Here is a 23,118-nt window from a genome sequence, read left to right as displayed (position 1 = left end):
TCTTAAACCAGGTACTGGTAGCTTTGGCACTGTGTGCAGTTGCCAAGTTCTGTTGGAAAATGAAATCTGCATCTCCATAAAGTTGGTCAGCAGCAGGAAGCATGAAGCGCTCTAAAAGGTCCTGGTATACAGCTGCGTTGACCTTGGACCTCAGAAAACACAGTGGACCAACACCAGCAGATGACATGGCACCCCAAAGCATCACTGACTGTGGAAACTTTACACTGGACCTCAAGCAACATGGATTCTGTGCCTCTCCTCTCTTCCTCCAGACTCTGGGACCCTGATTTCCAAAGGAAATGCAAAATTTACTTTCATCAGAGAACATAACTTTGGACCACTCAGCAGCCCAGTCCTTTTTGTCTTTAGCCCAGGCGAGACGCTTCTGACGCTGTCTGTTGTTCAAGAGTGGCTTGACACAAGGAATGCGACAGCTGAAACCCATGTCTTGCATGTTCTTGAAGCACTGACTCCAGCTGCAGTCCACTCTTTGTGAATCTCCCCCACATTTTTGAATGGGTTTTGTTTCACAATTGTTTCACAATATGAATGAATTCAGGGTGCGGTTATCCCTATTGCTTGTACACTTTTTTTCTACCACATCTTTTACTTCCCTTCGCCTCTCTATTAATGTGCTTGGACACAGAGCTCTGTGAACAGCCAGCCTCTTTTGCAATGACCTTTTGTGTCTTGCCCTCCTTGTGCAAGATGTCAATGGTCATCTTTTGGACAACTGTCAAATCAGCAGTCTTCCCCATGATTGTGCAACCTACAGAACTAGACTGAGGCTCCGTCCACATGAAGCCGGTGTGTTCCCTATCCGATCATTTTTTTCCCTCGTTCTAAAAAAAGTTCCGTAAACAGGAAACCACTGAAAACGGTGTAGTATATATGCCAGACCAGTATGGGGTGCTGTAATTCTGCCATAGATATACACTATACACGGAGAAGAAGACTTTGAGCATGCGCATAACCTTGCGCGCTGTATACGAGCTAAGAAGAAGACGAAGATGCGAACATTATCGCTTGTTGCTCATAACAGTTGCATAGAAGCAATAGATTTTGCTGTAATAAAGCTAGTAGGCTTAGTAGCAACACGAACACAATCATGTAGTCCGCCAATATTGTTGTTGCCGGTACGTGTGACGCAGCCGACACGTGATGTGATGACATCATCGTTTCACAAAATATACGGATTGGCTGTACACACGAAACCGCGAGGGTGTCGTTTTCATATTTATCCACTTTGGGACCCGGTTTCAAAAAATAGCGGTTTCAGTCTCCTAAAACGCCGGATCCGTGTGGATGAAACGCCAATACGATAAAAAAATGTATACTTATACAGCGAAACGCGTCTCCGTGTGGACAGGCCCTGAGAGACCATTTAAAGGCCTTTGCAGGTGTTTTGAGTTAATTAGCTGATTAGAGTGTAGCACCAGGTGTCTTCAATACTGAACCTTTTCACAATATTCAAATTTTCTGAGATACTGAATTGGGGTTTTCATTAGTTGTCAGTTATAATCATCACAATTAAAAGAAATAAACTCTTGAAATATATCAGTCTGTGTGGAATGAATGTATACATTATACAAGTTTCACTTCTTGAATGGAATTAGTGAAATAAATAAACTTTTTGAAGATATTCTAATTATATGACCAGCACCTGTATATATTGTCTGTGATAATATTGTTATTGTTGTTTTAACGAAAGCAAACAAAACACACCTACAGAATGCATGCAAATATGTGATGAAGTCTACTATGATTACAAATGTGACATTGATTTTATACAACTGTTTAATAAACAAGAAGTTAATATTAAGAGACTTATGTTTTAGTCACCATATTGCCTGTTTTTGCTCTATTTTGCCAACAAAAATCATTCCAAACACTCATTTAAGTTTTGTTCTTAAATGAATCAACCGTTTAAATGATTCGGTTTAATCGCAATGACTCACTTAACAGTGACTTGCTGCCACCTACTGATTGTTTTAATTTCACATTTAAAGTATCTTTTTGTTTTTAAATAATTTAGAATATTAGTATTCATTATCAAAACTTTATGTATTTTTAACTTCACGTTAAAGCATGTCCTTCGGAGCTGCATTAAACAATGTGTAAATACATCTAAATGTAAGAATTTGACACAAAAGATGATGCACACGTTTAGAAGAAATGGCTTTATGAAGGTAAAAATGTCCATAAAACCTAAAAATCAACTTAAACTTATTGGAAAAGATTTATTTCTATCACTGTTGTGAACTGACCCCACAGAATATAAAGAATATCAAACATCAAACAGAGTCAGCTGTCCAAGGTAGTCCTCAACATCACAAAAATACACTCAGTAAAATATCATCTAATTATCGTTATCGATAAAATCCCAGAAAATATTGAGATATTTTTTGTCACTATCGTACACCACTAACCGGAAGTAGATATTTCCAGGATAACTTTAAAGAAGTATATGTAGTGAGCTGTGGATATGTGACTCAAAAAAGCCACTTTGTCAGTTTTCTGTGTCTAAAATCATTTTTATATAGAAGCTGCATGTGCAGTAGAGATATATAGTTTTTTAGTCCATAACTACACACAAGTGGTTACAGATGCTCTTTAAGCATTTTACTTTATCCTTATCTTCCCTATTCCATCCTATAATTCTCAGTGCAAACAGGTGTTGTGTAAGCGACCTCTCACAGAGGGGGTTCAGTGCTTCTAAACTGCTGTTAGTGGGACATAAGTGCGAAATAGCCTTAGAATTTTGGTCTCTGAAGCACATTAAAGCTACTCCGTGCTTCAGGGACTTTGCTAGCTCTTCACTTAAGTTCTTATGAATGAATTCAGCCGGGGGCATGAGCTTGTACCCTTCATCTTTGTGCCTAAATTAATGCGACCCACTTTCACTTTATCGTGAAGAACAACATGGTGACAAACTCCCCCCGTCCTGACCCAGTCATTGCCACAGCACCCGGCTATATGCAGCTAAGCTACCAAAACTGAAGGGGCTTAATGTTGATTCTGTGTTTTAAGGCAAACCAGAAGCACTAATTATAGGATGGATTCATTAATTGTTCATGCTTTCATTTCTAAATCTAAATCTGTCCCTACACAGTACATGTTCCAGCAGCGGCAGCTCAAAATAAACTTTCCATTTCAAAGCAACTAAATATAATCACCATGGATTTATATGCAGCACTTTTTTGTGGTTGTTTTATGTAAGGAACCATAAAAGCTTTAAGCTTTTATGTCTTACTTCACACAAAGACGCACACAATCATGATGTTAATTATTTTACCTGCTGAGAAAACTGAAACTGTCATTTGCATTTAACTTATTTCACTTTTATCATTACATAAGGTTCTAATTTGCCTTGTCTGGTGTCTCTGTTTTTGTCTTTCTGTGCAGGATGTGCAAATTGTGAGTACAGATGAGAACCAGGTATTCTTGGCTCTCCAGGAGTGGTATCAGACGGATACGTACAACCTCTACCAGTCAGATCAACAAGGAGTCTATTACTCTATTGTGTTGGAGAACGTCCGCAGCACCAAGCAGCCTGAAGAGAATGTCCTCATCGACATCCTAGAGGTCAGCATTTCACCACACACAGTACTTGTGTAAAACAAGGCAGTGTGGGCTTTACATCCTACCTTCTGCATAATGAACTAAAATAGCTCAGCTGTGGTGAAGTTTACATTGCTAAAGACTTTTACCTACAACACTTCAAAAACAGAAATGTTGGGGTGTGACTGCTTGTGATGTCTAGTAACTCTGCCTTCGCACATTTATTATTTACTGCCAGTAGTGTGCTTAAATAAATGAGTGATTCTAGAAAGCTGATGTTCCTGTGCTTCTGAAACAAGTTTGATCTAACACATTGGACTGTTTCTTTGACAGGTGTGACTTTGCCATAGTTTGACTTCCTAGTAACATTTCACAGCTTCTTTACAGGATCTGCGAGATACTGAGGAATACCACGTTATTTGGTTGTGTGTGTTTCAGGTTCGTGGCATCAAGGGCGTATTCTTAGCCAATCAAAAAGTAGATGGAAAAGTGATGACTCTCATCACCTACAACAAAGGCAGAGACTGGGAACCACTGGCTCCTCCCACGACTGATATGAACGGCAAACCTGTCAGCTGCAAGCAGGTAAATATGCCTGTTCTTTCCTCATTCCAGTTTCCATTCCAAATTTTCAAATGATCAAATGTGTTTATCTGTCTGTGCTACATTTTTGTGGCTGCCAAGTTTCAGCTATAGAGGCACACAACATCCGGCAGGTGACACTTACCTGCTCTGTTGTGATCGTGGGCATCACATCAGAGGCAACCTGATCAAAAAATTGTTTGCGACAAGCCTCGAATCGGGCCATGCCCCCCGATCATTTGGGGTGCAAATCAGGCATAAAATAGGCCTTAAAATCATTTAGTGTGTGGCCAGCCTAAGTGAAATTAGCAGTATTTTCTTAGCGATATGCTATTTACACTAAGTGCAAATAGCGATAGATTCTATTTACACTATGTAAAAATAGCTGAATTTTCTTTGCGATAAACAGTAGTTATGCTATTTATACTACTTAGTGGCAGGTATTTGCACCTCACTATTGTAGTACATTATAAAACAGAAGGCAGTAATGACGTAGAGTGTAAATGATTATTTTTATTAAAATTACTAAATGGATTCCACCTTATTGGGACAATAAAGCCCTCCATGGACCTACCCCTAATCCTATACGAGAAACGCATTGTATTTCACTTTTTGATTATTTCCTTTCTTTTTTATTGAAAATAAATGCCTTTATGATGTGATATGTGATGTGAAAAGGGAGAAGAACGAGTTCGGCAAAAGGCGGATTCGAACTTCGATCACATAAAAAAATCTGTGGTACGCACTTCACTACCTACACCACTGGAGCTGTTATTTAACAGCCATCTTTTATAATGTTGTCTAGCCCAATCACACATTGGTGGGCAGAGTTAGCATAAATATCCTTTTGCCAACAATGTAATGCTTTTTATTAATATCTTTATTCAACAAGAATTCAGTTAATAAAATCTTACATTGTTACAAAAGATTACTATTTCAAATGCCGTTCTTTTGAACTTTCTATTTATCAAATATTTCTGAAATAAATGTATATCATTTCCACAAAACTATTAAGCAGCACAACTCTTTTCAATATTGATAACAATAATAAAAGCTTATTGGGCACCAAATCAGCGTATTAGAATGATATCTGAAGTATCATATGACACTGAAGACTGGAATAATGCTGCTGAAAATTCAGCTTTGTATCACAGGAATTAATTAAATTTTAAAAGATTAATAGACACGTTTATATGTGTATTTAGGTGGTATTTGGTTGTATAGTAAGACCAAGAAGACTGTATTCATGTGTTCATATGTACCTGTGTATACTTAATAACTGGAGATGAAGATAACCTTTTTGTTTAACCTTGTATGCATAAGGAAAATATGGAGGATCTTTTGATTTTGCCAAACTATCTGTATATGTTGTATATATTTCTCCAATTAATAAAAAATAAATTAAAAGATTAAAATAGGAAAACTGCTGTTTTGAATTGTAATAATTTTCACAAAATTCCTGTTTAACTGACTTTGCTCAAATAAATGTAGCCATTTTGAGCAAAATTCACTTCTTTCAAAAACGTTACAGTCTCTTAAAACCATGACTACCAGACTATCAGCCCGAAATTTTTGTGCAAATCTGATTGAATTCCGATTGTATTTAGATAAACGGCATGTAGTCTGAATGAAATCTGATTTTTGCAAATCAATTTCGAGCTACAGTCGTATATGATCGCAGACCTGGATATCCGTTTCACTCTTACTGGTCAGAACAGATTTAGTGCTGCTTTTTTACCTTTTTACGCCACGTAAACATGTCAGGTGTTTTTGTAGAAAACATAAAGAAGAATGTTCTTTGCAGAAACAAGCTTGTGTTTGTTGCGAAGTGCAAGTCAAGTCGTGTCTTAAGTAACACCGGTATATTTGTAGCAATAGCCAAAAAAACATTGTATGGGTCAAAATGATCGACTTTTCTTTTAAGCCAAATATAATTAGGATATTAAGTAAAGATCATGCTCCATGAAGATATTTTGTAAAATTCCTAACATAAATATATCAAAACTTAATTTTTAATTAGGTATATACATTGCTAACAACTTCAACTTTAAAGGCAGTTTTCTCAGTATTTAGTTTTTTGCACCCTTAAATTCCGGATTTTCAAATAGTCAGCCATATTGTCCTATTCTAACAAACCATTCATGAGTGAAAAGCTTAAAACCAACAGAGACAGCAGCACAGAATAAAGTCTTCTTCTTCTTTCTGTCACTGCCTCAATAGACAAAATATAATCCAGCACGACAGCAACATGTTGTCATGTCGTATTGCAAACTGAATTGCTGTTATTTTTGTTTTTAGCATAACAACACACATTCCATCTGGATATGTACAAAATCATATTTGGGCTCAAACTTTTTAACGGAAGTCTGCATAACTCACCCACAAACTAAAAAACTACAATGCAAACCCCACATTTGATTTAAATACAAGTGCAGATGTTGTTTCCCTTCAGTTCACTGCATATATCAACTTGAAGTAAAATCGTGACTTTACTTCATTACACATCTACAGATATACATCCAGCCCACACTCTGCTTTATTCCTGTTCAAGATGATTGTACGCAACTGTCTCAGAGACAGACGTGAAGTCATTGACCCCTTGATCTGACTCATCTCCCGCTGTTTGCGGTTGTGGGTTGGTGGACAGAGCAGGCACTGGTTCTTCTGCTGTCTCCTGACAAAAAAAGAAAAAACAATCTGAGTCATCAATCCACGCACACACCCCACTAGAGATGATATGTATCATTATAAATGCCCTTTTTTTAATACTGTGACCAGTAGCCAGCCATTAATTAAGGCACAACTATGTCTTCTGGCAAACATGAGACAAGACGAGACGAGATACAAATCACAAGTTGAAAGGACATGTATCAACTTCTCTCTCCTTTCCTGTCTGTCTAGCCAACGTTTCTCACATCTTCATCTCTCGGCTGTCCATTTGACATGTCTTTTTTCTCATTGTTCTCTTCTCTTCCACACTTATCAACACGCTCTTTTCCTTCCCTCTCATTTTTTGTCATTTTTACTGCTTGTCTTGCCATTTCTTCTGCTTTTTTATTACCACCCTATTGAGGATTTTGGCACCTTAAATATGCTTTATATTCATGCTCTGATTCATCTTTTATCCGTAACGTTATGTAGTACGACTTGTGAAGTGGTTTTAAATTATGGGCTGCTTACTGTAGAACTTAGACTGCTATTTGTGTGTGTTAATGCAAGGTTTTGTGTGTTTGTCAGTGATTCTAGATTTCTACTAAGTGCACACTTTATGTGAAACACTGGTTAGTGGAACATCTATTGGGTAATAATTATCATGAGTTAGAGAGAATGATATATTTTTTTGTCTCTGCTTCTCTTCCTAGCCTGACTGTCACCTCCATCTCCACTTGCGCTGGGCTGACAACCCGTATGTGTCTGGAACGGTCCACACTAAAGATTCTGCCCCAGGCCTCATAATGGGTGCAGGTCAGTCTCCATGACAACTGTTACACATCAGTATTGTCGCCATAGCAGTGAGCAGCCCAAAACCTGCGCTCCTCAACTTTTCAATTACAAGAAATAATTATAGTTCAGATCGAAATCTGCACTACAGCATGCTTAGGGAAATTGTGATAGTGTGTACAAAGCAGACTATTTCTTTACAAAAAGAGAAAGGAATGCTGAGAAATATTTTTAGGGGGAAAAAATTGAATGTGATGTACCTACCTTTTCTCTTTTTTTTCTGAGCGTTGTGCACTGCCATTGAGCCCACACTGATGCACAAAAGGAGATATATGAAATATTTGCTCTTTATTGCCACAGGGTTCATGGGGAATTGAGGAAGACAATACATTAATGTTCTTGAATCCAAGGCTAGAGCTACTGCCAGTTCACAAGGTCATCGAGTCTGTCCGTTCCCTCAGGGTTACAGACATATGAAACACACACAAAGACAGTGTCACAGTGACTTGTTCGCTCTCGATTTATTTCACTTACTAACAAACACCTGAGTAGTCTCTGGCTTTGAACACAATGCCGTTTGTTCTCGCAGACAGTGAGCACTGAGTCTCCATCAAAACCCTGCTTTCTCTTGCTATCATTGTGCACTTCCTCAGTAAAATGTTCAGCTCTAACTAGTTCTCAGCCTTTGATCCATAATAGCCTCCAGTTTTTTCGCAGTTTCATTCTTTTTATATGTAACTCCCTCACGTCTACTCCTCCTTCTCTCTTAAAATTAAACAAAGTGAGGAAATTGCTGCTTCGCCTCAAGTTAAAAAGAGGAAAATTAAAGACACTCTCTGCCTCTTTGTATTTATGTGAAGATATTCTGTGTGAATCTTCTCTTCAGGTAACCTTGGGTCTCAGTTGGTTGAATATAAAGAGGAAATGTACATCACCTCAGACTGTGGCAAGACCTGGAGACAGGTGAGAATGAACACAGGAAAGACACTAATGAGCTGTGAGCTTTTCGGTGTCAGAAAAATGCTTCATTTGTAGCTTCTTTTGTGACCCGTCACAACTCTTCAGGTTTGCTCTTTGTATTTAACACCCACCTTTTCCAACAGCCTCGGTTCGGTTTGTTCGTTGAATTCAGATCTCTGTTCCTCTTGTTCCCATTCTGCCCAATTTCATTTGACACCCTCTCATTTGCTGCCGTTTCAGCGCTCAGTATGTGGCAGATGTATCTCTCTGTCTTAATGTCCTTTCAGTGATTTTCAAGATTGTTGCTGCCTCTCATTTGCTCAGCTCTATTTTCTCTAATGACATTAAATCTTGATTATGACAATTATGAAGATGAACTTCAAGAGTTGATTTCATTTGCTCACTGTAGGTTTTTGAAGAAGAGCATCACATTCTTTATCTGGATCATGGTGGAGTCATTGTGGCCATTAAGGACACCTCAATCCCTTTAAAAATACTCAAGTAAGATTTTTTTTCTGTAATCTATGGACATCATTTGTGTCCCTGGACCACATTCAGCCTGAATAAATAAGATAATCATTGATGTATGGTTTGTTAGGATAGGACAATATTTGGCCGAGATACAACTATTTGAAAATCTGAGGGTGCAAAAAAATCTAAATATTGAGAAAATCGCCTTTAAAGTTAAGTTTTATATATTTATGGTCAGAAATGTACAAAATATTTTACTGGAACATGATCTTTACTTAATACCCTAATGATTTTTGCCATAAAAGAAAAATCGATAATTTTGACCCATACAATTGTTGGCTATTGCTACAAATATACCCATGTTACTTACGTCTGGTTTTGTAGTTCAGGGTCACATTTGTAAGTGTTAAAACTCAAAAACTCAACAAAACACAAATATACCCAGTTGCTGACATGACTAAGACTGACAGTAGAACTTAAAAAAAGAGAAACTGAGTAGTAAACAGGGTCAGTCTAGTATAAAAACAGAAATTCGAGACTTTCCCTCCCTGACTTTTGCTGACCTGATTGTGCTAGTAATCCTTTGAGTGAGTGCTTTAAGAAGCTCATTTGGCTTTGGAGGGCTCTTCAGACCACCCCGAGTCCCCGGGCAGCCTCCTCTTTTACACTCAGGCAACTCTTCACCCTTATAATATGAAGTGATTCGCATACTAGATATCGAGTTCACCTTGCTTCACAAAATGTACGTAAAGAGGAGACCCATGAAGATCAAAGAGAAAATCATTACCATCTCTCACATAAGCCTTGAAGCCTTTCATCAGCACCGAGTTTTGGCAGTACAAACACACTGCTACTGTCAGGATAAGACTAAGAGCTTGTAGTGCTTATGCTGGCTTGTAGCCTACAAACTCTCATGTTCACACTGTAAAAATCAACACAGAGTGATTTTTCAGCTAACAGTATTTTCAGAATTTTTATAAAGAGAGAAATGAATGATGTATCATATATATATACAGTGAAACCAAAAATTATTCAGACACCAGATATAATTTTTGATATTTTTTTACTAGTGGGTGCAATACTCTACAGTTCATTTACGTAAGTGTGGATAGCAAAATAAAGTGTGACATATTATACCCAAAATTTCTTCATACAGTGGACTACTAGTAAAAATGATAAAACATTTGGGACCAAAAATTAGATTTTGACACTTTGACCTGACCATGTTTTGTTACATACCTTTCTTTCAAAGTTATCTTACATTATCAAGATAAACTTGTTCTGACACAGCTTAACTCTTGAGTTATCGTCATATTTTATTATCATTTTCAAAACTATAGCAAATAAACTGTGATAATGTGAAAAATGTTGAAGTTGTCTGAATAAATTTTGGTTTGACTGCAGTTTATTTTAGATGATTTTTTTGAAACATGTAAGTCAGCAATATTTGCTCCTTGCAATTGATTTCCCATTATTATTATCATCCCACTGTTTTAAATTTCTGGGGCATTTTAGTTCATTTTCATGGCATTTTTGCCACAAGCCCTCATTAATTTCTGACCCTGGTGTAAGCTGAGTTTCAGAGACCAGAGACTTATATCAGGGAATAGGATGTATGATATAAAATACAACTTTGTTTTCCTTATACAGGGTGCGTACTGCTAATACAACATCACAATTAATATTTTGTCTCAGATTTAGCATAGATGAAGGACGAACATGGAGCATCCACAACTTTACCAGCACTTCTGTATTTGTTGATGGACTTCTTAGCGAACCTGGAGATGAGACACTAGTTATGACGTGAGTATGAGTCCTCTCAAAACTGAACAGAAGTTACTAGTCCACTAGGGATAATTCATCCACAAATGAAGATCATTTACTCACCCTCATGCTGTTTCAAAACTTTTTTGACTTACTTTCGTCAGTACAACAAAAAAAGAGTTTTTTTGTGCATCATACAATGACAATCAATTGGAATCTATGTTGTTTCGGATCCTATGTATGGACAAAAACACTCATACAGTTTTGGAACAATATGAGAGTTTATAATTCAGTGAACTACCCATTTAGGACAATTTTAGGACAATTGTATTATTTTAGAGTAATAGAAAATCACATTTTCCGAAAGATTAAGAAAGTGTATATTTAATTATGTGGTTTCTGTGTTGGTTTTACAACCCTTAGTACAAACAGTAATATAAATGTGTTTTTCCTTTCTTTTGGTCATGTTGTTTGTGCGGTTTTGAGCATTATCTTGATCTGAATTGGTTATAAAAAAATTGTTTTTCTTCAGAAAGGCATGTTGCTATCAGGCCTTTAGTCCAACTGAAGGAAGTGCATTTATAAAATTGCATACAGACAATACTTACAAAACAAAATGTCACATTTTTTCCTATCTCCGATATGAGTGCTATGCCAGAGGATCAAAGCATGTTTAATTGTTTGTGACACACGTGCATTGAATTCTCCAAAACACAGATACAGGGTTCCACCTTGTGGCGGTGAACAGTGCTTTATTTGAGATTAACTGGAGAGCATCTTCCCATAGACTCCAAACAGCAGGTAGTCTCTGTATTATAAAGAGGCTGCCCTTTTGATAAAGGCACTGTGAAATTCAAAGGCGTCAATTAAAGAGGCCCCCACTTATTAGTAACACACTGTTGATGAGTGAGTTCATTTGTCTGTCCACTCGTTTGCTCCGTTCCCAAAATGCGTAATTGGGTAGAGAATGTGTTGTGACTCAAAGTCAAGGTTACACTCCAATAGTCTCGCTTTTCAGTGAAAGGGATGAATGGCTTTTGTCTCGGCGTTTGTGGTTTGAGGGATAATCGGATGTTTATGGATGGAGGGATGGATTAATGGATGGGTGAAGGCTTATGTTTATTTATGTTTGCTGTTGTGGACAGGGTATTTGGCCACATAAGTTACCGTTCGGACTGGGAACTGGTGAAGGTGGATTTTCGACAGTCGTTTCCCAGACAGTGCACAGAAGCTGATTATGACTCCTGGAAACTCACTGACCTACAGGTAATATCAGGCTGTTATTCTGATCTCCTACTCAGCAGTAAAGTTACAGCATGTTCACAAACAATAGAGGTTGAACCTAAGTGCTGTATAGCTCATAAGAAGAAATAAGGATTATGTAAACAAAACCAAATAATAATGATAGGAATAAACATAAATATTTTCTTCACCACCAACTGTTATAGAAATACATTGTCATTTTGTGAAAGGTTGTGAATCAATTTACTGTTCAACTGAAGACTCATGACATGTTTTCTCCTACAGGGAGAAAACTGCATCATGGGCCAAGAACGAATGTACAGGAGGAGGAAAGAGTCATCGTTCTGCATTAAAGGAACAAGCTATACGTCAGCTTTAACAGCTAAACCTTGCCAGTGCACAGAGAAAGACTTTGCCTGGTACGAAACAGAGAGATAACCCTTGGACATGTCAAGCCAATTGCAATTATAAACAGATGTCTTTACTGTAACAGACACTCTTTACTTCACTTTCACATCTCGGTGCAGCAGTGTATTGTGAATTAGATCTTGGGCTTAAAATTGAGCTTTACGTCTCTCTGTGTGTTCTCAGTGACTACGGCTTTGAGCGTGCACCCAGCCTCAGGTTAGAGGGGGATCGCTGTTATCCTGACTTCTGGCATGATCCTGATGCTCCACCTGAAAACTGCCATTTAGGACACAACTATAAGTCCAGCACAGGGTAATATACTCACACACTGCTGAACATTGGAAATGCACAAGGAAATGCAGTGCATAATCACCACGCTTGTTAAATGTATCAGTTTTTACAGTGAACAAGCACAGTAAATGCCACTACAGCAAACACCCACTAATGCATGTCATAGACACTTTAGATGAACGCACAAGCTTTGTTCAGACAGGCAGACAGAATCTATACCATGTCCACATGTCTTTTTTGAAATGTGTCTGAATTTTCGGATCAGATTTCAAGTACCATTTTCATCATTCAGCTCACATCACATACGTAATGTCATAGTGCACACTGTTGTCCAATATCTGCTTGTTAAAGGATTAGTTTACTTCCAGAATTAAAATTCCCTCACTCATTAAAGATGTCATGTCTTTCTTTCTTCAGTCGATATTAAGGTTTTTGAGGAAAAAATCCAGGATTTTTCTCAATATAATGGACTTCATGGGTTGGAGGTCCAAATTGTGGTTTCACCGGGCTTTATGCGATCCCAGCCGAGGAATAAGCAGAGTTTTTTTGCCCTACCCTACCTTTTTGAACCGAAGTACACAGTCAAAGAACTAACCTTTCCAACGTGATTACGCAATGTGTGAAGTCAAGCATTTGTGGTTAAAAATTATACTTTTTTTTTTTTTTTGGAAAATAACTGATTGTTTTACTAGATAAGACCCTTATTCCTTGGCTGGGATTGTGTAGAGCTCTTTGAAGCTGCATTGAAACTCAGTTTGGACCTTCAACCCGTTGGCCACCATTGAGGTCCACTATATAGAGAAATATTTTCCTCAAAAACCTTATTTTCTTTTCGACTGAAGAAAGAAAGACATGAACATCTTGGATGACATGGGGGTTAGTAAATTATCAGGAAATTATTATTCTGGAAGTAAACTAATCCTTTAAATTGATGTATCGAATACTGTGTGACAGGTATAAACCTTCAATCTGTTTCAAGTGAGAATACTATCTCAACATCCGTTTACGAGCACTATTTATTTATAACACAAATATAGCTAAGTTTTTCATGATGTACATTATAGTCTCCGGGCTCATGGTGACTCAGACACCAATATTTTAACAATTTAAAAAAGATGAATCACTGTCTGGCCAGCTGAAATTCCTTTATGGAGGTCTAGGTTAGAATAATGATTTTTCAGTTGTACTACTGTATATTAGCACAATTGTTGTTTGCTTTTAGCTTCTGATAGAGCATTTAGAACCAGAAAATGGTGACATATCATGTCAGACTTAAAGGGGACATTGGTTGCCTATTTCCACAAGTTGGTCTGATTCTTTAGGGTCTTCATGAAATGTCTGCAACATACTTGGGTTAAATTTCCTCAATGGTTTCCTTTTTACCATGTCAAAAACAGATCTGTTCACAGCGACATGTTTTGCAGCATGTCTATTGTTAATGATAATGAGCTACAGCTCACTCCACCCCTCTCTTCCATTTTTTGTATATTTGGTGGTGCGTTACCATCACAAACTAAACTAATCCACTGCATTCTCAGTTGCTCTGATGTCGGGAGAAAATAAAAGACTTTTATGTTCACTTTCATATCCAACTACAAAATACCTGCATTGCTTACGAGAAATTGGCAGACAACGTACAACTGGCTGGAAATAGGGTGGAAATATGCTGATACAGGACAGTACATCAGTGGGGGTGAATGGATTTTTATCATTATAAAGTAGTTGTCCACACAATGGTAAGGCACATTTATATCCAAACACCATGTAAAAGTGTAATATGTTGCATCCCATGTCCCCTTTAACAACCAGATAGCAAACTGTGTGATGATTACTATGTAGTGCATAGTGAATGAGTGAACAAGTCAACAGTTTGCATGATTGAATTTCATATGTTGTCTCATGCTTCATGAACACTATGATGGACTTGAGCAGTTTTCAGTTTTCCATCCTGTTTCCACACTCATATAGCAATCACAGCAGATAGACTGTATACAGGATTGACTAAATTCAACAAACAGATTAGATTTCCTTTGCTTCCAAGATATGATTCAGAAAGATTCAAAGCATTTGTGTGCATCAAGGCCATGCTGAGCTGTGGCTCTTAAGTAGAGCAGCAGGCTCTCATTCAGAAAAACCTCAGCTGACAAAAAACTTGTATTTGTTTATTCTGGAGACATTAAATAGATGTTCTATCCACTTCTTGAAGCAAATTATTAGGTAGTATAGGTTGAATTGCATCTTTTCCACAACTCTCCATTATAACTAACAGTTTAATTCCAGGCCACATTACATAGATTTTCCAGTTTGAGGCACATAATAACAAGTCAAGGCTAACATGTCTTGTGTTGTCTTGTTGTAGTTACCGGAAGGTCATTGCTAATGTTTGTGAGGGTGGCTTGAATAAAGAACAGAGTGCGAAGCAGCATTCCTGCCCTCTGCTGCCCCCTAGAGGTCTGCAGCTGGGCATCAAAGGACAGATGCTGGCCGTGGCACCTGGTGATGACATTACTTTTATAGTCCATCAGGAACAGGTAAAGTGCATTGATTATTTATAACTTAAAGTGTTACCATTTGAATGCTAAAATGTAAGACAACTTTAATAGAAAATATTAAGGTTTACAGACAAAGTTCCACTAATTTGTAGGCATCTTTAACTTTTATTTGTTTTATTGTACTTCCTTCCTCAGGGGGACACCACCAGCACCAGGTATCAGGTCGATTTAATGGATGGCGTCAGAGCTATATATGAAAACCTGACTGTCACAGATGAACCCATTCAGCACCGTTATGAAAAGCCAGGTGTCTACCGTGTGAATGTACAAGCTGAAAACTCTGCTGGACATGACAAAGCCACACTTTACATCCAGGTCACAGGTCAGTAAAATCAGAAACGAATGAGAGTCAAGAATTCAAAGGTCGCTGCATAAAATTTTGGAACATCATAATTAGTATGATCTATAATACTGAACCTGAACTCTAAATGATAACTCAGAATCAGGCCCATGTAAAATCTGCGCAAAGAAAGCTCAGATTTGACTGAATATTGATTGAAGTTGTCCATCATTAACACATTCCTCACACTATATATGCCGTTTTGTCTCAAGATAGGCTTTAAGGTATAGTTTGCCCAAAAATGAAATTCTGTCATTAATTACTCACCCTCAAGACTTTTGTTTATCTTCAGAACACAAATGAAGAGTCGAGAGCTTTCTGACCCTGCATAGATAGCAAGGCAACTACCACGTTCAAGACCTAGAAAGGTAGTAAGTACATAGTTAAAATAGTCCATGTGACTTTCAATGGTTCAACTGTAATTTTATGAAGCTATGAGAATACTTTTTGTAGAAATTGTTGAATAAGGTTGTTATTTTTGTTTTCTTTGCACACAAAAAGTATTCTCGTAGCTTCACACAATTAAGGTTGAACCATTGATGTCACATGGACTGTTTGTCCTTACTACATTTTACGTTCTTGGCCTTCAGCATGGTAGTACCGTTGCCTTATATACAGGGTAAGAATGCTCTTGGGCTTCATCAAAAATATCTTAATTTGTGTTAGGTTAAGTTAAGTTGTGTTAAAGTTTGTCATACGGGTTTGGAATGACATGAGCATGAGTAATTAATAACAGAATTTTCATTTTTGGGTGAACTATCCTTTTAACACATTTTTTTCACAACTCTCAATTTGTCTGTTTTTCTATTTTGATCCTACTTTCTCTCCAGCTCCTCTACAAGATGTCCACCTGGAGGTGGTCCCAATTGCTGGCAGAAATCAAGAAGTAAATCTCACAGCTATAGTTCTCCCCACTGAGGCAAACCTGACCGTGTTTTACTGGTGGATTGGAGATAACCTTCAGGTACTCAGTGGTAATTAATAATATTCTATAAAAAATATACTTTTTAGGGGAATTGGGCCAATTTCCTGACCCAATTCTCTTATTTTAGTGTCATTTGTGTTTTTCTGTTTTATATTAAGTGTGCAGTATTACAATTAATAAGCTAACTTTATAGTGTAATCATGTATTTTAACACTACTCTGATTTTTTTCTGCAGAATAAAGTGACATGTAATGAGGATATGTCCTAAAATTCATTGGCATTGAAATTTTGCATTGTGTGCATACATATGTGAAATTTCTTTCATGAGTTCATATAATGTATGTAGCCTCATCCATTTATAACTATCGAAGAAATTGACCTGCAATTAATTTGAGATGCTTATGCTTAAAGGTTCAAGTGTAGCCATTAAAGTGAGACCTTTACACTTATGTAGACATAGATGATGTGTTTTTTTCCCTTGACAGCCAAAGCTGACCCTGGAGAACAGTCTGATTACAAGGTTTTCTGAGGAGGGGGAAGTTTCTGTGACTGTTCAGGCTTCTAATGGTCGATCCATGGTACAGGACAGCAAAACTGTCATTGTCTATGGTAAGATAAAACACCCCTTGATGGTGTCGTCATCAGCCATCTGAGCACCGGGAGTTTTCCCTGTGGGCCGGCCTGCTGCCACACAAGCATATCTATAAATCATGAGTGATAGTTACATGTTCTTTATATTCAGCCTAGGCGAATGGCCTGTACACCCAAATTCTGTAATTTGAGTATCTCTCAAAATGCTGTTAGGATTCTGTTCTATTCTGCAGTATAATCTAATAATCCATTTGATTTACAAAAAAAGGTAACTGACCAAAAATACTATCTATTATATCTTTGGTGGATTTCACCAATTTAAATATATAAAACTGTGAAATAGTTATCATCCTTAGAACTGTCTTGTTTCAGAAAACACCAGGTTTTATTAACAGAAACCATTTTATTTTGGGTATGCTCATGTAAGGTCTGTGTTAAAAAAAAAAAAAAGGTAGCAGCCAATTCACCTAAAAATGAAAACTGTAATAATTTCCTCACCCTTTCAAACCCATGTGGGCCAGTTTTTCGCAAAATATAACAAGAATGTTTACACTCTGTTCCACAATAGGAAATAAAGAGAGTGAGAAGGGCTGCCAAGCTCCAAATTAGGACAAACACAAATACATGAAGTACAGCAGTTGTCCATTAATATTAATGAGAAGCACAAAAAGACCAGTTATTTCAATTAGATATTTTTAAAAAGTGTTTGAGTTGAGTTGAGTTATATTTTTATGTTAGCAAGTGGTGTTGCAATTGCTCTGTGCATCAGTAAACCAGTCTGTTATGGTTTTTTAGTCACTGCATGTACTGCATGAATAATCTGGGCCTTGTGGCTACCACAGATCGTATATAATTAAACACCTTTTAGAGGAACACTGTCAACGCCCAAGAGTTTTAAACAGATTGGGAAGTAATGCCACAATCAGTGTATACTGTTAAATTTCTTGATCTGTTACATTTTAAATCTTTCTTTAAAAAAAAAAAAAAAAAAAAAAAAAAAAAACTTGAGAACTAACCTGATTTCTTTCTTGTAATGACAGTGTTAAATACAACTGAAATATTCATGTGATTCCAGGGCTGGATTGAATATTTATGAGTGTGGTGTGATAGGGATGAGGTCATGCTTGAAAAGCAGAAATGACAGTCTCCCTCCGAGACAATGTTCAGCTAGAATGCAAAATGAAGAACTGTTGTGCACAGTCTCACTTCACTGTTTTATATCATCTGTCCTCAAGCAGAAAGTAAACCTGTTGGGTGTGTTATTTAATAATTTAATTTGGATGACAACTTAAATTTCAGACTTGCCTGGAAGATTTTCAGTTCTTTATTTTGAGATCACAGCTTTTGAACTGGTTATATGTGACCCGGCCTGGACCACAAAACTAGTCATATGGGTCAATTTTTTGAAATTGAGATTTATACATCATCTGAAAACTGAAATAATTAAGCTTTCCACTGATGTATGGTTTGTTAGGATAGGACAATATTTGGCGATTAAACAATTATTGATCATTGTATTTTTGTTTTTGTATTATTCTTCTGTGCAATTGAGGTGTGAATCTCTCATCATTTTTTGCATCTGCAATATTAACTTTTATGCGTTGATAATATAGTGTCTCTCTTCAGATCATTTCCAGGTCATCCCATTGAGTTTCAGTCGTAATTTGGATCGTTTTAACCCAAACATCCCTGAATGGAGACAAGATGTGGGACAAGTCGTAACCAAGATTCTTGCTAAGGTAATCACACACACACACACACACACACACACACACACACACATTAGAGCTTGTTTGTTTTATTATGCACAACAACATTTTACTCATCATATCACACTCTTTATCTAACAGCTCACAGGGGTTCCTCAAGACTCTTTGGTTACTATGGTGAAGCCTGGCCTTCCCACCACTGCAGACCTGTATATTCTTCCTCAAGAGAGCACACCAGTGAAGAGGAGTGTATTTGTGGATAAGGTAGCTATGTCATGTTGCCAAAGAGGTTGAAGCCACTTGAATGAGAAGAGATACACCCACAGACAACAAACTATTAGTCTAGCAATAAAACTGTTGATACAGTGACCTAAAATGCCATACACAAACAATTTATTAAAATTTGGAGGTACGATTTGCATCAGAAATATACATAATATACAGTAAATAGATAAGTCAGGAAATTAATTTCTTGTTTAGTATGGCTTACCTTCATTACTAATGCACAATGTAAGAAATACTAATAAAGTAGTGTATAATTAGGGGTTAAAGTGCATAGTGCTGAAACCTTATTGTAATTGCTAGAATGGCCAAGGATCAGAAATCTCTATGTACAACTGATCATGTAGACCAAACCGTAAGTCGTAGAGACTTGAAACTTGAAAGGTTGGTAGTACTCACACTGCCAACAATGTCACCAAGGTTCGCTCCAATTGGCCTAACGGGGCACTACAGCGATCAAAAATACAAAATCGCTCATAACTCCTAAACTGTCACTCGCAGGGTCAAGTGTCTTATTGGAATTCTTGGCTCACGCCGGACAAAGCCTACTTTTGCGAACTAGTCCTAGGTTTTTCGCCTGATCAGAACCAAACCAGTGCAGAAAGATTCTTTGGAGAGTGAATATCAGTAATCATCCAAATTTAACTTTCGACTCACCATCAAAAAGTGATGTCAAAACGTTTGAAAGAGGTAGGGCCACTTTTAGTAAAATGCCTGTAACTCCTGAACGGCATGAGATACAACACTTATGTAAGAGCTCCATCTTAGGTCCACTTGGTGGCTCTATAAAGTTTGAGCACCTGTTAGACAAGGTTAATTGAGGCCAATCGAAACAATACTCCGTGGGGCTGTTCGACTCGTGACCCCAAAGTTCTGTGAGAAATTTTGGAAGAAATCGACCACTAGGGGGTATCGCATTTTTCAAGGGCTTAAAAGATTGTATATTGCGCTTTTTTGTACATACAGGTAATATTCATATCATATGATAGAACTGTCAATCAAATTGTTTGTTAAATGATTGAGAAGATATAAAAAACAACACCTTTTGCGAACTAGTTCTAGGTTTTTCACTTAATCTGGAAAAAACACTGCAGTACAAATCTCTGGACCGTCTAGGTCAATAATTATCCAAAAAATATTGAAATTTACCCTTTGGGAAGCTATATCAGGGTCGTTCAGAAAAGAGACATGTCTTACCCAAAATCCTAAAAAAGGAAAACTCAAAACTTCATAAAACCTGGTGAGCACATGCAACAGGTAGTTCTAAACAAGCATGCAAAGTTTTAAGGAGATCGGACCACAGCTGACACTATAACAGTCATAAACATAAAAAAATATATATGTTTTTATGGTAAATTGCCTGGATTTGCCAAAATGCTTCTTTAAATCATTGATTTAGGTCAGGGGTGCCCAACCCTGTTCCTGAAGATCTACCTTCCTGCAGAGTTCAGCTCCAACCCTGATCAAACACAGCTGAACCAACTAATTTGGATCTGAAGGGAGCACTTGATAATTACAGAAAGGTAGATCTCCAGGAACAGGGTTGTGCACCTCTGATTTAGGTGGTTACAGGGTTGCTAAATAGTCTTTTTTTCATATATGCTTAAATGCCTTAACGTGCTTGAACCCTGGTAATCACTGCTTGCAGCTATATTTAATATTTTTGAAGTGGTATATAGTATTTAACTGTTATCTTATTGTGTGTGTGTTCTTCATTTGCATAGCGTGTTCCAACCATAAAGCAGGTTCTGAGTGAGAACAATGTGAGCTTCATTGTGAGAGGAGGGTTAAGAGTACTAGTGACTCTGGCAGACTCAGATAGAGGTGAGCAAAATCAAACAGACTCCACCACCTGACAGACACACACATACATGTACATCTAGAAAGTATGCCAGTGAGTCACTTAACAATTACAGTATTACAGCAAGCCCTTCATCAATAATTACTAAAACATAACCAATGTATTTCAAAGGACCTATCACTAGTGACATGTCTGCCAGCACAACAAAGACTGGTGCGTCACATCTACCTCTTGCTTTTAGAAGTGTTATCTTTGCTTTTTAAACATATTGATCTGTTCATACAGTGATAAAAAATGAAAGGTGGAAAATAATGCAGTAATGTCTTGTTTCTGTTTTGTTTTCTAATCCAGTTGTTACGTAGAGTTGACTACATTTGCTCTTCATATGTATGCTTGCATTTCTGTTTGAGTTTTGAGCTGTCAGTCACTGTTTCTTTGGATTGATAAACACATGCATGTTTGAGTTTTCTAACTTTCTTTGAAACATCATTTGTTTTGTTTTTATTTTTAGTTAATCTTTTAGGCATTTTAAAGTTTGTGAAAGTTTTTTTCACTGTTTGTGTCACAGCCACACAAATGCCTTCATCCACACAAGGTGTGTACATTGTGTGTGATTTGTGTGATTTTGGTTCTAGTTTGAATTTTTGTTTGTTTGTTAAAGTGTTTGGTAAGTTTATAAGTATTTATCATTAGAGCCAGGTGATGGTTAAAGAGCTCACTCAAAATTAAAAATTCATCTCATCAGGTATTTAACTATACATTTAATTCCTGTGGCATTACAGGCACTAATGATATACAGGTAATTTAGCAGAATCAAAGTTTGTATGAAATGAAGTGCAAATGTTTGCAACCGTTATGATAAAGGAAGTATTAAACTGTGATGATCAGAGATGTTCCTCTTCTGCAGGTTCTCGATTGGCTGCAGCAGGTCCAGGTGTTTGGGCTCTAGCTGTGTTTCTCCTCATCAGTCTGATCTCTGCTGCAGCATTCATACTCTTCAAGTTTAAAAGGTTTGTTCTTTTCCTGAGGTTTTTGCTGCAATATTTTAAAACTTCCCTGTCAATCGTGGCTGGGTTATTAGGAAACAAAAATCACTCAACCTATTTCCAAATGAATAACATGCACACCCATTCTGTCTTGCTGCCCATCACTGAATTGCATGGTACACACCTGTATGCAGGAACCACAGATTTTCTTAGAAAAACTTTAGTCTTTTGAGAATGCTATTGATATTCACTATCCCGTCATACCCCATCACTGAAGAATGCATGTTCAGTCCCCAAATGCCAAAGTGACAGTCAGATTATATAACAGAACATGAACTACAAAACTGTGACAGGAAAAACTACAAAAACCATGGTTCCTTGCTGAGGCCAGAGGAGAGCAGCCTAACGCGTCCCTGGCTGCGTTTCAGAAAACTGCCGGGACGAAACGTCTACGCCCAGATGCACAATGAGAAGGAGCAGGAAATGACCAGCCCTGTCAATCACAGTGAGGACACGCAGAACATCATTCAAGGAGAGGAGTTCATTGACGACGACCTGGACTCGCAGACACTAGGTAACACTGGAGGTAGAAGCAAATTCAGTTACCCTAGACTAACCAGTCATTACTAACCCCAAAAGAAAAGTTATGATCAGGCACTCTAACATCAGTTTACTACTAATTCATAAATGGGGCCCATTATTAGATTTTTTTGGGCACACTTTAGTTTGGGGACCAATTCGCATGATTAACTAGCTGTTCACTATAACTTTTGCCTCAGTAAACTCCTAATTTGCCACTTATTATAGTCAGAAAGGTTGTTATTTAAGGAAGTTTAGGTATGGGGTATGATTAAGGAAGAATCTAAAATATGCCCCTGCAGAATAAGGCAATAATATGTGCTTTGTAATTATGAATAAACAGTCAATATGCTAGTAATATGCATGCTAGTTAATAGTGAGAATTGGTCCCTAAACTAAAGTGTTACAGATTTTTTTGGATAACTCTACACAGTAAAGCTTTTCTCAGAACTGCATGATATAAACTCATAATTTTGCGTGTTATAAATTCAGAATTACAAGATAAAAACTTGCAATTCTGACATTTTCTCAGAACTTATAAAAAAAACTATTTTTTTTTTTCAGAATTGCATGATATAAACTCACAATTGTGAGAAATTAAGTCAGAATTACAAGATAATAATTTTTCTTAGA

General features: G+C 37.2%; 1 protein-coding gene across 1 annotated transcript in view; it reads left to right on the top strand.

The window, feature by feature from the left end:
• The window catches only part of LOC141331546 (VPS10 domain-containing receptor SorCS2-like), a 173,225-nt gene that overhangs the window by 143,627 nt on the left and 6,480 nt on the right, over positions 1-23,118 (top strand). Inside the window, exons 9-27 of the mRNA XM_073836601.1 lie at positions 3,406-3,585; positions 4,000-4,146; positions 7,506-7,608; positions 8,471-8,547; positions 8,954-9,045; positions 10,711-10,818; positions 11,925-12,045; positions 12,307-12,440; positions 12,613-12,741; positions 15,080-15,251; positions 15,408-15,594; positions 16,443-16,576; positions 17,023-17,146; positions 18,755-18,867; positions 18,979-19,101; positions 20,844-20,943; positions 21,489-21,515; positions 21,828-21,930; positions 22,260-22,480. Of these exons, the coding sequence (XP_073692702.1) occupies positions 3,406-3,585; positions 4,000-4,146; positions 7,506-7,608; positions 8,471-8,547; positions 8,954-9,045; positions 10,711-10,818; positions 11,925-12,045; positions 12,307-12,440; positions 12,613-12,741; positions 15,080-15,251; positions 15,408-15,594; positions 16,443-16,576; positions 17,023-17,146; positions 18,755-18,867; positions 18,979-19,101; positions 20,844-20,943; positions 21,489-21,515; positions 21,828-21,930; positions 22,260-22,480 (2,395 nt within the window). The remainder of the gene's footprint in view (positions 1-3,405; positions 3,586-3,999; positions 4,147-7,505; positions 7,609-8,470; positions 8,548-8,953; positions 9,046-10,710; positions 10,819-11,924; positions 12,046-12,306; positions 12,441-12,612; positions 12,742-15,079; positions 15,252-15,407; positions 15,595-16,442; positions 16,577-17,022; positions 17,147-18,754; positions 18,868-18,978; positions 19,102-20,843; positions 20,944-21,488; positions 21,516-21,827; positions 21,931-22,259; positions 22,481-23,118) is intronic.

The sequence above is a fragment of the Garra rufa genome, chromosome 3 (assembly GCF_049309525.1).
Source record: "Garra rufa chromosome 3, GarRuf1.0, whole genome shotgun sequence".
NCBI lineage: Eukaryota > Metazoa > Chordata > Actinopteri > Cypriniformes > Cyprinidae > Garra > Garra rufa.
The sequence above is the reverse complement of the archived record's forward strand: the minus strand, read 5'-3'. Positions and strand labels throughout refer to the sequence as shown.